Genomic DNA, 17632 nt, shown 5'->3' with positions numbered 1-17632 from the left:
TATATTTGAAAGCCGATGACCGATATATTCGCCGATAAATCTAAATTCAAATTTTATATAATTTTTGAGAGCCTGATTACAAAAACAAAAGTCTCACAATTAAAAGCCACACCCCAAGCACACAATTTTAATAATGTTCTTCATTATTATTATTATTATTATATGTAGCCTAAATGACAGACTTGCGCTGCACATGTTGCACTTAACAGCATTTTCCTTTATAGTGGTTCCAATAATATTTCAAGCAATTCAAAACCATCAAGTGCGCATCTGAAGTGTCACAGCTGAAGGAAATAATCCATTATTTATCGGCTTTAATATAGCGGCCTAATTTTCTAATTGGGCCGATAACGATAACATTAAAAAATTAACATATATCGGCCGATACCAATATGGTGGCCGATATATCACGCATCCCTAATTATATGGACTATACAACAATTCTATGTAAAACATAAGTGGATTTAACATTATAATGTAATGTTAACGGTAATATTTTAATGTAACCTTCTCTCTTTACACACTTCGGGCAGTTTAATAATAATTTTATATTATTTATTTGAAAGAATTATGTCTATCCTTGTATTGTTCAACTGGTCGAAATGGGATTTAGAAAGTAATTAGTAATAAGTAATCCAATACTTTTTAGATCTAATTTATTACTTTTTTAGAGTAACTTACCAAAAAACAGGTACACTAGTGCAAACATAACCGTCACACACTAAAAAGCATAAATATTCAATCCCGAGGTCTTTCAGAGGTCGATGACAAGCAGAATGTGTGTCCTTATTTAAAGGGATAGTTCACCCAAAAATTTAATTTCTCTCATCACTTTACCCTCATGTCGTTCCAAACCTGTATGAGTTTCTTTGACTCATACATGTTTGGCACGACATGAGGGTGAGTAAATGATGACAGATTAAACATTTTTGGGTGAACTATGACATTTTCATCATAATAATAATAAAAAAATCAATAAATAAAAAGAGGAAGGAAAACATAAGCGAGAGTCATGTTTTGAACACTCCTGTTTTTATTTTACCACTGTTGGCCAGCAAAGGGTGTCACTGTGATACAGTGTGTGGGGACGATTCCCAAATAAAAGCCTTTAAACACCCCCATTCCGGACTCTCATTGGTATAGTCCAGTGTGGATTGGTCAGCTAGCATCCTTGCGTGCCAGTTGAGGTAATCTACCGCAGGACACCATCACAGAAGCACCCCACCCTTAGAGTAAAAATAGACGCTTCGTGTCACTGAGCCAAATGTCTGTAACTGGTTCCTTTCAGGACACTACTGTGAAGAGAGCAGGAAAAAGGGAAGCAGAAAAGAGACAGGCACTTAAGTACTAATGCATGGGGCAAAAAGGGTGGAGAAACAAACGAAGAACAGGGAGGATGATGAACTAGTCACACAGCTGTGATGCTGTTAGCTGAACACTGTGATGAGATTCATGATTACTTCATCTTCATCATCATCACCAGAAGCAGTTCCATCAGCGTTGTCGATGTCTTGCCGTAACGCTCCCAAAGACCATTTGACCTTCTGTATCAGTTCAGCTTTTGCAATGTAAAAGAATAGCAACGTTCAAGCACATCAGTCACTGCCTGAACAATTGAAAGTCTAGATTTAGAAAGCTAATATTGAAAACGAGGCACTTTGTGTGTGTGTGTGTGTGTGTATATATATGTTCAACGATTGCAAATCACTGTAGCTTTTTTTGTAAATACTGTTCAAGTTGACTGTTCAGACTGTTCAAGTTGAAGGTTCATTGGTGTCATTCTCCTCTCTGATTGGTTATAGTGCTAGTGTGCTGAGAGTCCGAACAGCACAGATTGATGTTGCTAGTCTCGTTTGGCACTTGTTCCCATCGATTGCAGCAACCAATCATTGCGGAATAGTCTTTCGAAAGTGCTTGCAAAGTTGGCTGGGTTTGTGCACACGTCTCTCTCGGCTCTGGCAGGTGCATCAGGTGCACGGGAGCGCGCCGGCAGAACATTTCCCAGAATCCCACGTTGCTGAGGCATCAACATTCTGAAAAAGACCGAAATGAGATGTAATGTTGCATATTCTAATACAAAACATAGGAAGTGTGATTTTAGTTTCATTGATATACTATTATAGTTTTTGTTAATATTTTGAATTAGGTTTTATTTTTATATTTTAATGTTGAGTTTAAGTAATTTGGTTTGTGTTTTTTATAATTTTTATTAGTTGATTGAAAAAATGTATATATAGTTTTTATAAAGTTTAGTGTTTAGTTTTAGTTATTTTAGTACTTCAACTCCAATTATGCTATTTTAAACTTTCCTAATTTTGTTTTAGAGGTCTCCTACAATAGGTTTGCATGCATCAAAGGTAAAAAAAACACATTTTAATTTTCTCATAATATACATTACACAATTTCTCAAAGAGTCTGAAAACAGTTTGTTCGAAGATTCAGCCTCTCTAAATCCTTCCTCTCTTAGAGCTACTCTGCTCTGATTGGTCTACAGCCTACAGCGTGTGTCAGTAGAGCATCGGCGCTTGCAACGCCAAGGTCATGGGTTCGTTTCCCAGGGAGAGCAAGACCTGATAAGAATGTAAAATGTGTACCTTGAAATGCAATGCAAGTCGTCTGGATAAAAGCGTCTGCCAAATGCATAAATGTGAATGAGGGAATAGGGGGCAATTTTGGACACAGCCAATAACTTTATTTGTTGTCCACTTTGATCTTTAAAACTTTGCAGACCTTTTATATTCAGCTATATTACACACTGCATGAAAGGTAATATTCAATAGGGGCACTGTAAACTAAACAAAAATGATAAATGTTGCGTAGGCAACTAGCAGAAATAAAATTAGCTAAAGTTTAGATCTTAGATTTTATTTCAGCTTATGTTTATTTTATTTCAATTAATGAAAATGTTTTTGTTTAAGTTTTAGTATTAAACAGTGGATTTTAAGAGAAAATGCTGAGTGAAGAAAATGTATTCTAGTATATTATAAAATACAGTGAGGCTGTTAGATTTTGAGGTCTAACATGAATAAATTTGCAGTATAAGGCAACTTAACCTGGCTGAGAGATCGTGTTTCTTCACGCTGTTCAGTGCCATGATTTGTGCCATCGCAAGAAAATCAATAGATATGTTCTATCGCAGCTGTTTTTATCAGAATAACTATTTGTACATTGAGTTGTACAGGGTTAAATGCCCTTAATGTCATGATGAGGTACAATAAAACCATATTGCCATGAAAATGTAAATGTAATGTTGAACGAGAGAAGTCACACACCGGCTTAATGCATGCATGCATATGACAAAATATGCATGTTTTGAGTCATTTAATCAATTCCATGTGCGTCACCGGTTGGTCTGCAAATGTGGACCCCGGCATAAACAAAACAATCATTGAAGAATAACAAATTGATTGTCTTTATTCATAAAATCACAGATGAGCCAGTCTCAGCCTTCCTCTGCTTAACATCTTTTCATTTCCACCCATTATTCTGCTATTTGTGAAAAGTAATCTGGGTAAACACACACAGCAGGGACAGCAACTAATTTAGAGGGAACACAAAATGATCAAATGTATACCCTTAATGCACTCCCGGTATCTATTTATTTAGATAAACGTGCCAGCCAATGAAAAATGTACAATTGAATGTTCTTCTAAACTAATATACTACATCCCTAAATTAAATACAGTGCAATTACAAAAACAGACATGGACCAACCAGACACGTTTGCATCCAACCTGCAGCCCTGAGTATATACGCATTAATAATGCCAGAAGATTTTAGAATCTGTTCATTGGCCATATGGAGACAATCCCATGACTGCCAAATATATTAATTGTCCTGGCTGATATAATGGTCTATCTCTATCTCTAGTCTACATTTACCATCACATGTTTAACACACCCAATCTTTATAAAACTATTGTCATCTAGAATCTAATTTTGGGGGTTGTGTATGTTTACTTATAACCCCAAATCCTGGTCTTAACTGTTGCAACCCAAAAAATAATGACTAAAAACATCATCTGCATGAAACAAGAGGTTCTGACAAACAGGCAAAAACAAAATAACTCTTGATGAACTGAAAATTGACCAATGTTCCTTTCCGTTGTTGCTCTCAATTTTCTAGTCTTGGCTCTAATTGTAAAAAGGTTGCCCCCGCCACCTCTGCTCCTCACTGAGCACGGCTATATTTAGTCCCTTCAGAACAACTCGTTCCAACCAGAACACAGAGAGACTCAATCAGAAAGAGAGAGAGAGAGAGAGAAGAAGGGAGAGATCAGATGAGCATCAATACACAAACATTTGGAAATGCAGCATCCAAAACATTTCACAAGCTGGTGACCAGTCATGCCAGTCTTTTCAGCACGGAAAGCAAAACATTGAGATTTCCCACTTTTACTTTTTGTGTATCCGATAGACAATATTTGATTAATTGGTGTTCTGATAACTGTTAAATGTTAAAATATAGCTGCAAGCAGCACACAAAAGGCACGATGAGTTATTCAAGCATGGCTGGGAGCTTCAAAGCAACTGCAACAATGAGCAATTAAAGACATTTTTAGAATATTTTAGTCAACATTAATATGATTAAACTGCTTATCACTTCTGACCAATAGGTGGCGCTGTTAACAAATTGATGTTGTGTGGTCAGTGTGTGGAGACAATGACAAAGTTTGGTGTAAATATGCCAAAAGCATTAAAGAGTTACAACCTCTGAATCAGCTTGGCACCATGCCATCAAATTTGTTGATGCGTTATTCGAGACTGGTTTGGTCAATCAAAAAGCTATAAATAACTTTTTTCTGGAATGGTCTGAAGATGATCTGAGCTGGTTTTGGTGAAATTGGACCAACGGTCTAGAAGGAGATCGAAAAAATTGGTTTTCAAAGAAATTCAAAAATGGCAAACAGCAAGTTCGACCGAATATGGCATAATTGGTATCATTGTATGACTCAAGGAATCTATCAAGTGTAATCAAAATATGCTAAATTAATCAAAAGCAGTAAATATAAGTTTTGACCAGAAAGTGTTTTTTGTGTACTTTTAGAGTACCTTCATGTCATGGTCCTGATGACACATACTGAGTTTTGTAATGATGCGCTAATGCGTTCATAAAATACAGCATTTTATGACAAAATTCAAAATGGCTAATATGGAAAAATTGGGTACCATTTGACTCGGTATGCTGCACTGAATCAAAAGAGACCCGATAGAGACCAGTATGTGGCGCTGTGCCGAAATTCTGCATGTAGCCTCAGGTCATGCTTCTGATGACATGTACCAAGATTCGTCTAAATGTGCTAAAGCGTCGCGGGGAGATAGCCTCGCATACAATTTGGCGTGGTATTCATCAAATTAGTTTGTGCGTTGGTTAGATGACGAGATCTGACGAGAATGGTTAGATCTATCAAAAAGCTTTTTGGACAGTGCAATTTTGGACAGGTGATAGTGCTAGAAGGATTGAGTTTTGACCCCAAAATTGGTTGTGTTTAATACTGAGACTGTCCTCTACTAGTGTGCCAAATTTCCTCATTTTCCTGCGAGCAGTTCTATGGGCTGGCAATGACATAGACTTCAAGAACACAAGAAGAAAAAGAAGAAGATAACTAATGGACACAATGGGTGTCTTCGCACCTTATGTGCTTGGACCCTAATTATTGTTTTATTTAAGCCTCTGACTCTATAAAATAATAAATACAATTATGTGACAACAGTAATGGCGCTTTTCCACTGCATAGTACGGTACGGCTCGGCTCGGTACGGCTCACTTGTGGCGCTTTTCCACTGCATGGTACGGCACGGTACGGCTCGCCTCGGCTCGCTTTAAATGGTACCACCTCTGTCGAGGTTCCAAGCGTACCGTACCGATACTAAAATGTGACGTGAACACACTGCAGATCACTGATTGGTCAGACAGAATCGTCACTACCAGCGTCATTGTATTTGCGAGACATCATACCTGCTAGATTTAAATAGCCAGTAACAGCCACCGCTGTTCTTCACAAAGAACCGGCAAAAGTAATGATTATGAATATGTAAAATATAGCAAGGAGATATTTTAATTGTTTATTAATAAACAAGTGTTTTCTTTGTAAGGTAGTAGGCTACCTTATATGCTGAGTTTCGGTTCATTTATGAGACCAGCTCCAGTTCACGCGACGGCGCCTCCGTTTCCTATCTATCATCTACTTCGTATTTATTAAATCCAGGCAATTGGTTGATGAAACATTGATTAAAATTAAAAGACAATTAATACAAATGAAATTCAGGTTAAAGAAAGGTTTTGTGCTTTCTGTTGGATGTCTAAGTGAAAGTTTTAAAGCATCTTTTAGTGCCGCTTTCAGAGCGCTCACGTCCGTAACGGAGAACACGTCCATAACATTGTTTTTGCCTCATAAATGCGAACACGAAAAATAAAATAAAATAAAATAAAATAAATATTTTATGTAGCCTACTGTGGAGACTGAGAGCCAACCCTTCTTCATCCGGTGGGTATTTGGTTTGCGCAGTGTAATTCACATAATCACTAAAAAATATTTTGCCTCCAAGTTTGTTTGTTTTTTAAGCAATCAGAAATCCGAGGGCACTGCTATAATCCCACCCACTTTGAAGCGGTACTAACTGCAGTGGAAAACCAAACCGAGCTAAAGCGAAGTGAGCCGAACCGTGCTGCGCCGAGCCGAACCGTACTGAGCCGTACCGAGCCGTACCAGCAGTGGAAAAGCGCCATAATATGCATTCATAATAATAGTGATAATAATATAAAGAATAATGATATTAATATAAATTGTCACAAATACAAAGTTCTGTCATGCAACTCTAGATGGCGCAGGCTGATAGGTCCTTAAGTCAATCTGCTTGCAATCACATCATTCTCTAGGCCACAGCTGATTGGTTCCCGCTGTATTGGTAGCAAAAGAGCTCGCAGCTCAACATTCAAATTCTTGCCTATTGTTTGCGGTAGCAGCGAGCTTTCAGAAACCCTCCACCTTCCCCAGCTCCACCTGTATAGATCTGCTTCGTCTAATTCATGCATGCTTGCCTCAAGTTGCTCATAGCAGCATGTCGTGTATTGGCAGTGGCAAATTTCGACTTGCTCTGCTGCAGCAGCGCACCAGATCTATTATGCAAAGACCGAACACATTAACATTTTCATTCTCATTACAATGCCAAACTCTCTGAGAGCTGTCATGACAGAAATGCATTTTCACCTTTTTCCTTGTCTTAGACTGCTATACATTGATTTCTCAGTTGAGAATCAACGGTGGCAACGGTCAGGTAGAAAAAATGTGCATATTACTAAAAAAAATACCTCTAATCACAACAACAACTGCCTCATGCTGACAGCAGGAGCTTGGACACGACAGCTGCAGTGCTGCAGGTAGAGCCCATTTCCTGCACTAAGAGCCATAATGAGATGAGACCACAGATCCATCTATCTCTCTCATTTCATCACACATCCTACCATCCGTACACTGATCAATTTAATAATGCCTCTGGGACCATCCCTCTCCCTCTCTTCCCCCTCTCTCTGTGTCTGGTCTGTGACATGTTTTATGTTTTATCTGTCTGTCTGGGCCGGCATACATTAGTTGAGTGCGAGTAGTTTGGCATGGGGAGAGTGTCTGCAGACTTTGTGTGTGCGTGCCAGTGTGAACATTTCGGGCACTGCCAAATGTCATTTTAGTTAAAATTACAATGATTTTACAGTGCGTGTTAGAATGTTTTTATGTTTTTTAAGAGGCAAAGAAAAGAAAGGCTGATGAGAGGCCTTAAATAGCACAGTGGCATATAGTATGTAATGCCTCCTGTGTATTAAAAGCATGTACATACAGCTATGTGTGTTGAGTGCCTGTATGTGAGAGAGTATGTGTGACACTGATCTTTCCTCTGCTGAAAGTATGTGAGTGACGTTCTGTTTTCAGTCCCTGAGGTTGTCAATCATTGACCAGCTTCACATCAACTTTTAGAATGACATTATGATATGTTTATCCAGGAGTATGTATGTGCCATTCAGTCGGGTCTTAAAACGTTGACATGAAACAACAGCTGTGGAGAAAGTCCTCAGGGAAAGCATGTGGCTGAAGTCCATCACATATCATACACTGAAAGAAAGAGCAGGATAGATCAAGAGAATGAGTAAATGACTTTAGGAAAGTGAGAAAAAGGAAAGTGGAAAGTAATGTGGGCTTATTAATTGCTAACAAGTACGTCTTGAGCCAGTGTTTGTGTGTGTAACGGAAATGTAAAGTAAATGAAAATTTGTGTGCTTGCGACGGCCTTGCGAATCAGAAGCACTCCATTAGAGCAAAGATTTACATATCCTCCATTTTCATGTTCATTTATTTAACATTTTTGATATCTTTGAATAAATATTAAAAATGTTCAATGTAGTGCTTAAAGCTCTTCTGAACTCATCTGACCATGTTTAAAGAGGACCTATTATCCTTTTTTTACATTTCCTAATGTCTTTAGTGTGTAATGTTGATGTTTTTCTTCTGGGAACAAACACATCACAATATTCCTCATTTAAATAATTCCCGCCCAAGGCATAGATATAATAAAGGGGCGGGGCCTGGTTGAGTTGGTTAGTAGTGTGTTTAAACTCGTGGTTATGGTAAGGGGCGTGACATTTCCAATCACACACACTGACCCAGCCGACCAATCAGAGCACACTGAATTTTACAGAAGGAGGGGCTTCATAGAGACAGGAACTAAACAGAGCGATACTGACAGACTGGAAAGAGAGGTGCTGCAACAATGTTAAATATGTGAAAAATAATGTGTTTTTTTAACATTCAAGCATGAAAACCTCTTCTAGTAGAGCTTTGTTAAAGGGCATAACATGTTAAGACTTTGTTAAAGGGCATAACATGGCCTCTTTAAGTCTACACCACAGAATGCTGCAGATCCCCCCTCCAAAATCAACACAGAAAACGTGAAAAAAGTCTGCATTTTCCATCAGGGCCTGGTGAAAACCCAACAATGAGCACTAAACTAACACACACACACATTGCTGACTCATCTGTACCCTTCTCACTCTCTCTCTTGCTCCTCAGGATTAACCACTATTTTTACATGTTTGAAGAAACATGCAACATAGACAATAGTCTGAATGTCTCTTTTTCCAGGCATAATATAGTATAATAAAGTGCAGCAATAATGACACTATATAATTAAAATATCTTAAATATTTCCATGTAGCCGGTGTCTTGTTAAAGTGAGTGATCTGAGATCTCCATTGCTGTCCCCTTGGGCTTGACATTTAACCCCGGCTTTTCCAGAGAGACAGTCGTTGCGATAAGAGCACGTCACACATGTAGCAGAAAGAAAAGACTTTTTTAATATATGTTTCATATAATCATAAAAATGCTAAATGTTCTTTTTACCCTTCCAAAGACAGCAGGATGTTTAAGAACAGTATGTACACTACTGTTTAAAACTCTTTGGGGTCTGTAAGATAAATTAATACTTTCTTTCAGCAAGAATCCATTAAATCGACCAAAAGCAGCAATAATAATGTTGCAAAACTATTCTATTTCGAATAAGTGCTGTTCTTTTGAACTTTCTATTTATCAAAGAATCTTAAAAAAGTTTGTATCATGGTTTCCACAAAATATTAAGCATTCCAACTGTTTTCAACATGGATAATAATAATAAATGTTTCTTGAGCAGCAAATCAGCATATTAGAATGATTTCTGAAGGATCATGTGACACTGAAGACTGCTGGAAATTCAGCGTTTCATCACAGGAATAAATTATATTTAAAAATGTATTCAAATAGAATAGTTATTTTAAATTACGATAATATTTTCACAATATTACTGTTTATTTCTGCATTTTTAATCAAATAAAGGAAGCCTGGGAGAGGATTAAAGACTTAAAAATTTTACCCACACCAAACTTTAGTGTAGTGTATGAAGGTGGATCACTCAATCACTCCTCTCTATGCAATTACAATTCGTTTCATCCTATTATAGTCCTATAACAATTGCATGCTATTATAGTTACAACTCCTGTTAAAATCCATATTGTAGTATTTTTTTCAACCAAGACTGCATTACTGTAGGTCACTGAAGCCCTACAGATTGCGAAAGCTGATTTGAAATCATCAGTTCTTGTCCTCCTGGATCAATCTGCTGCCTTTGACACTGTAAATCATCAGATCCTTCTGTCCACCCTCCCATCACTGGACATCACAGGAATTACACTCCACTGGTTTGAATCCTATCTCACAGGTAGGTCTTTCAGGGCTGCCTGGAGAGGTGAAGTATCCAAAGCACATCCACAGACCACTGGGGTTCCTCAGGGTTCAGTGCTTGGACCCCTCCTCTTCCCCATACACATTACATCACTGGGACCCATGACACAGGCACATGGTTTCTCCTAACAGTGCTATGCTTATAATGACACTCACACTACCTTTCATTTCATGTCTGGCGGACATCTCGGCATGGATGAAAGAACATCACCAGCAGTTCAACCTGGCAAAGACTGAGCTTCTCGTGTTCCCCGCCAATCCGACTCTACAGCATGATTTCGCAATCCAGCTAGGTTCATCATCAATCACCCCATCAAGGTTGGCCAGAAATCTTGGAGTAACCTTTGATGACCTTCAAAGACCACATTACAAAGACAGCTTAGGTCATTCAGGTTTGCACTGCACAACATCAGGAAGATCAGGCCTTGCATGCACAGCTTCTTATCCAGGCCCTGGTCATGTCCAGGCTTGATTACTGCAATGCTCTTCGGGCTGGACTTCCATCATGTGCAATTAAACCTCTACAAATGATTCAGCACGTCTTGTCTTCAACGAGCCCAAAGGGGTCCACGTCTCACCTCTCTTTATCTCTCTGCACTGGCTACCACTCGCTGCTCGCATCAAGTTCAAGGCATTGATGCTTGCTTGCAGATCTACCACAGGTTCAGCGCCCTCATACTTCCACTCGCTCTTACGAGTCTACTTCCCTACCAGAAGCCAACCGTCGATCAATGAGCGACGGCTCGTGGTACCATCACAGAGGAGCCACAAAATCACTCTCCAGAACATTTTCGTTCACTGTTCCTTGCTGGTGGAACGATCTCCCCACCTTCATCCGGAATATAGAAACCCAGACAACATTCAAAAGACACCTGAAATCTCATCTCTTCTATAAGCAGCACTTAACCTCATCATAAAAAAAACAAAACCTCATGCTTTTACTTTCCTTTAATCCCCCCCTAGCTCTAAGCAAAGTCTGAAACTTTGTATTTTAAGCACTTTATGTGTTAATTTGCCTCTTCACGATGAATCACTTGCTGCTATATTCCTCATTTGTAAGTTGCTTTGGATAAAGAATCTGCTAAATGAATAAATGTCAACTTAAAAATAGTTTGTAAATAAAATTGTTCTAATTTCACACACTTTTAGTCTGTAGTAAACATAATTAGCTTAAAATGAAAAACAATAGAAGTCTATGGTACTCTAAGTCCTTATTTAGACAGCTAAGTAAATGTGTGTGTGTGTGTGTGTGTGTGTGTGTGTGTGTGTGTGTGTGTGTGTTCATAGTTAGGAAGAGTGTTTCTCTGGATATTAAGAGGACTCAAGAGTAAGCGGTACATTTATTGAGCAATGCTGACTGAGCCCTTTCAGAGCTTCAGTTTTGGACTGAATTTGCCCACATCCCTGCACACACGCACGCACGCACGCACGCACGCACACACACACACAGACACACACAGACACACACAAGTACCATAGACCGCTGTTGTTTTTATAAACCTGTATAAGCTATGAATACATTTGAATTACTAAAAACTAACATCAAGCTTTTTCCTTATCAGAATAATAAAGACTTGGTTTATTTATAAATCATTTCTGTAAACGAGAACCCCCGAAAGGGAGGTTTTGTTAGATTTAGCTCAAACTGTCCCTAAAGAATAGCTAAGTAAACACACACACGCACATACCCTTGAAAGCCAGGCCAAAATACAGATCCAAAATGCTGCCTGATCAAATGACTAATTATTAATAGGAGTTTACTTCTCTAGTTTTTTCCTTCCTTCCATCCTCCCCTCTCTCTCTTACACTGTCATTCCCCCTTTCCCCTGCAAGTTTAAGGTTACACTCTGTAACTCTATTCTGCAGAGCTTCTCTCTCTCGCACACACACACACACACACACGTTTGTTTCACTATATTAGTGAGGACTGCCATAGACATCCATTTTATTTATCAGGTCAATGCTATTTTCTACAATTTGATGAATAGAAAGTTCATCTTTTGTAACATTATAAATGTCTTTTCTTTATTGTCAATTTAATGCATCCTTGCTGAATAAAAATGTAATTCTTTCAACGAAAAAAAGAAAAGAAAAAGATCACACTGACCCCAAACCTTTGACGGTATACATTTTGTAGAGCGGCTTAAAGACCCCCGTGGTGAAAATCAAGTTTTTAATGTTGTTTATATGTTGGTGTTCTTAAAATATTTCAGACAAACCATGTGCAAATTCATCAGCTGAGTATTTTCTCCTTAAAACTGCAGTTTACCAAAGACAGTCTTAAAAGCACAGCTTGAAATCGCCCCGTTTCCTATACCGTCACAAACATGTGACCAATCCCGTCAACGTGTGGCTTTTCTCCACTGACTTTCGATGGTTCAAAGCGTTTCTTAGGATGCTGATTTTTAGAAGACTCTGAGATGGCGAACATGGTTTGTGTAACATTACAGCACATTATTAACTCTTTGATAACGTAGTCAAGTAAAAGGCTAATCATATTAATTACCGTTATGTGTCTGACGTTATAAAGGCGATAAATAAAACACACTCTTCCACTTCTTCTGAAGAATCAGTTTCTGATTCAAACATATATGACTGAAATGAACTAATATTTCCACTTGCCACTGTGTAGCGTTTACTACAGTCAAGTTGAGTGAGTGGATCAGGTATTCAGAGCTGGTGTGAGTGAGTGGAGGCGGGGACTAATTTGCATATTCATGGATCCATGTATACTAAACGAAGCAAGGCTGTAGAATTACATTCAAGCTATTTTAAGGCATGAAGAAATTGTATTCACACAAATTTAATTTTGAAATTATTTTCACATGTAATTTTGATTACCAAAGATGAGTATTACGGGATAGAATTATTGACTGCAGGGGGAATTTAAGTGTTCAAATACTATTTGGGGCCGCTGTATGCTGAAAGCAGAGCTAAAAAGAGCCAGAGAGACTGAGAAGTAATACAAGAACATTTTTTTCCCGTCTTGTCAGGGCGGCTCATAAAGCATGTCACAGAAGCCCTGCAGTATTTAACACACACACACACACGAAAAAAAACCCACATAGACACACTCACATACACACTTGATGAATGACATAGAAACAAAAAGAGAGAAGCTGTCACATCGATCAGATTAAAAACACACTGGAGAAACAGCCCAGGTATGGCATGTATAATATAGGCTAATATGTAAAAAGAACAGTTTGTTCTAGGCTAGATTTTCTCATATACGCACGAAACACACACACACACACACACACACACACACACACACACACACACACACACACACACACACACACACACACACACACACACACACACACACACACACACACACACACAGCGAGTGCTGCCTCCTGGGTTTAATCTCCACCTTTTCTCGTTTTGCAAGCGACGATGAGACGCTGCAAGTGTGTGCGTGTCTGTGTGTTTATTTCTGCGTATGAGAAAATCTATAGCCTTCCTGTTCCCTTTTAAATAAAAAACAAAACTTGCACACAAAAACACAAACAAAGACACGGAGAGTGATTATAGAGGGAGTTATAAACATGGAGAGCACGCAGAAAGGAAGAAGGGATGAGCGATGCTGACCCAGATGTTGAGGTGAGCAGCTCTAGCTGATGTTTTTGAACATCTGTACGTCACTCCTCAAGCCCTTCGGTCACTGAATACTCAAACCAGAGAGAAAGGGGAAGAGAGCAAAGTGGGGAAAAAGAGAAAAAGAGGGAGAAGAACAGACAGAAATAGAGATCGGGGGAGAACGAAGACAGCTGAAAGATTAAAAGAGCTGCAGAGAAATGAAGTGAGGGTTGAAAGAGAATCTAGAACATAGAAAAAGATGTGAAGAAACAAGGCCAAGCGATATTTCAGATCAAAATGAAAAGTCTGCTATTTACTAACCCTCATGTCAGTCTAAACAAGTTCTGTTTGCTGTCATTGCTATATATATATATATATATATACATATACGTGTTTTGACTACGTGTTTTGTTCGTCATTAGGACAGCCGCATCTGAGGCAGTGAGTGTAAGTTTTCATCAAATTACAGGTTATAAAGTTTCAGTTTTTTCTGTCATTTGGACAAAAGCTCATGTTATTGAAGTCGAAGTGCTTCGCATAGGCTATTTAAGACGATTGGCTGTGATTCAATGACAAATGCTAGACTAAGACGCTCCTCAAATACATAAAACATTAGTCTATACATATTTAGAAAGAGTTTCTTGAGTAAAGCAAACGCTGTATTTATTCAAACAAGCAGTTTAGTTACCCTTGCATTGCAAACAAGCAGAGACGCTCCAAACTGCATGCGACACTTTATTCATGATAGACTTTTTACCGGCAGTTTGAGGATCCAATTGAGTTACAAGCTCTTTTTAATACTTTTCATTAGTGGAATATTTACAAAAGCCACAGACAGACGTAAATGTGTGATGGTTTATGAAAAATAAATTAAACGAGGAAATATGGAGATATGAGGTTTCAGAGCGACATCGACGATATATTGAAATGTACTTTATTCCCGTGATGGCTTACCTACACTTCCAGCAACCATTGCTCCAGTCTTTTTTGTCACAATGTAAATGTATTTACTCTTGCATTAGCACTCTGAACAATGCTGGGTTGTTTCAACCCAAATTTGGGTCAAATATGGACAAACCCAAATGTTGGGTTAAAAATCTAATTTAAAATTTTAACCCAACTTCAACTTTCACTTTCAACTGTACATTAAATGTTTAACCCAACATTTGGGTTTGTCCATATTTGACCCAAATTTGAGTTGAAACAACCCAGCATTTTTTTTAGAGTGTGAATAATAGTGAATGTTGCGTATATTTGCCACGATTTCAGTCTGTTCCTCACACAAAGTAGTCATATAATTGCAGAATCATTTGATAAATCACTAATACTTCTGTTTTTCCCCCCGTATCGTAGCATGACAGGCCCTGGTGACTTTGAACGGTCACTGTAAGGCAGGAGCTGCGTCAAAATGTCTAGGTTTGTACACCACAGAAAAATCAACATCTGTTCTGGCATGAGTAAAGGATGACAGAATTCATTTTTGGGTGAACTATCCCTTCAAGTCTTTGACAGGTTGACACTGTGAACAGTTGCACACTGTGCGAAAAGCAAACAGCAGCTTCTGTGTGTGCGACTGTCACATTCTGACTGCAGCGCTGGGAGAGACAGGTTGATTTAGTTAATTGAATGTATGAGAGTGTTACATAATTCAGCCCGAGGCCCAGTCTGTTCCTTTATCAGCTCCCAACAAGCTTAAACCAGTCTTAGAGGACTCACACACACACACACACTCTCACAAATCCACAGTGTACAATTATGCATAGTGATCTACTCCATGAATGAGCATGCACACGTTACATTAATGATGCTTTGATTGGTATAATTCAAGGGTATAATGATATTTAATAATTCATTCCATTTCTAAAATGTAATCTAATATACAATATTTTATAGAAAATGTATCTATTTTTTCTTTACACAAGAGATAAAAAAAACATAACTTTTGTATGATTAATTCTTATTGATAAAAACTATTTTCCTTTAATTGCATTGCTTTTTATTAGCATCATTGTTAATACAGCATTAATTGATATAGATATCGAATCGAACTGAATCGAAATCGAATTGTGAAATGTGTGTCAATAGCCAACCCTAAATACTTTTTGCATTTCTCTCTCTCTAGTTGCTTTATTGGCATTACATTTGGAAAAAATAGTATTGCCAAAGCATTTTAAGTATATTTCAATACAGAATAGAATTACACCACTAAAAGTAATAATAAAAACCCTGAAGAGGAACAGTAGATAATACAAAAACAAAACAAACAAAGAATAAAAAGATAATATCTCTATCGTAATATTAATTATAAACAATTACAATTATATACAATAAAGAATATGTAAAATATAGCAAACAAATACAATGGATTAAACATTTCCTATGGTTTGTATGGTGTATGTATTGCAGTTTGGCTGCCATGTCATTTTCATCCTCCCTCTCTCCATCATCAGTCAAACACACACACACACACACACACACACACACACACACACACACACACACACACACACACACACACACACACACACACACACACACACACACACACACACACACACACACACACACACACACACACACACACACACACACACACACACACACACACACACACTAAACTCCTAGCTGAGGGAAAAATGATTAATTAGCAGACTTTAATCAGTTTTGTTTCCCATAGGACCAGTAGCTCTTTACACACAAGCTTAGTTAGCAGTGGAGTCGGACGCCAAGAAAAACTATATGTGTGCTCACACAAGTTTGGTGTTTACGTGTGTGTGTGTGTGCGTGTGTGTGTGTGCAGAGAAGGCCAGATCCCATCTCTAGAGGGTAAGCACACGTTTGAGGAGTAGGGCAGTCATAGACAAAGACAGAATTGAGCAACTGAACTGAATTAGAAACATTAAGCAATATCAAGCATTGCAAAAGAACAGAAAAACTGCTGAAGCAGAAGAGAGCTGCTTATGAGTCATGATGTACCGCACATGGAGGACTCATTTTCATAACAAAAACTTTCAAGTGCACTGCTTAAAAAAACAGCCAATGGTTTGCTGGTTTTAGTTGGTTTATGCTGGTGCTCAAAACCCCTATTAGAACAGACCAGCCGGGCTGTGAGACTTGCTAAGCTTTCTAGGCTTGTTAATGCTGTTTTTTCTTCTTTCATTTTTTCATAAAGGCAAATGCTTAGACTTAAAGGTTTGGATCAAATCAACTTTCTCACAGTGAGGTCAGATGGGGATTGGCTTGTAGTTCTTTCTATTTATATTACAACTTCACTTATTAATTACTTATTGTCAGTCAAATCATGACTTTTTGAGGACAACCCAAAAATCATAGAATCTTGTAAGCACTATTTTATACATATGTTAAAAAAAGCCATCATGCACTGCTCAGATGAGAAAAAACAAACAAATGAAGGCTGACAAATATATATATATATTATATATATATATATATACACATTATAAAAATGTAAATTATTACATATCCAGGAAAAAAAAGGTAATAGTGTATAATATATAGGATACAATTGATAAAAAAAGGGGATGGAAAAACTGTGTTTAAAGAAATAAAATTGAATGAATCTAACTGAGTAGACCTGTGCGTATAATCGAGTCAGCGCTTTTTTTATAGACCTATAAACCCACACCCAGACACACAAGCACAAACTATCTAAGTCCGGAAGTCTAAACAATGCTTTAAGCCATTTAACAAGATTAAGAAAATAAACAGAGGAGAGACAGGCAGCACATGTGAGCTGTTGAATTCCCATTGACTGCTGAATCAGTT

The 17632-nt window shown here is 38.0% G+C and overlaps 1 protein-coding gene across 1 annotated transcript in view; it reads right to left on the bottom strand.

Moving 5' to 3' along the window:
* Positions 1-1758: 1758 nt before the first annotated feature.
* Positions 1759-17632, bottom strand: part of si:ch73-335l21.1 (insulin receptor substrate 1-B) — a 55932-nt gene continuing 40058 nt past the window's right edge. The window contains exon 3 of the mRNA XM_056259339.1: positions 1759-2033. Coding sequence (XP_056115314.1) covers positions 2026-2033 — 8 coding nt within the window. The 3' untranslated portion in view covers positions 1759-2025. The remainder of the gene's footprint in view (positions 2034-17632) is intronic.

The sequence above is a fragment of the Rhinichthys klamathensis genome, unplaced genomic scaffold, assembly GCF_029890125.1.
Source record: "Rhinichthys klamathensis goyatoka isolate OS25496 unplaced genomic scaffold, OSU_Roscu_1.1 h1tg000165l_1, whole genome shotgun sequence".
Lineage (NCBI taxonomy): Eukaryota > Metazoa > Chordata > Actinopteri > Cypriniformes > Leuciscidae > Rhinichthys > Rhinichthys klamathensis.
This window is presented reverse-complemented; position numbering and strand designations above follow the sequence as displayed.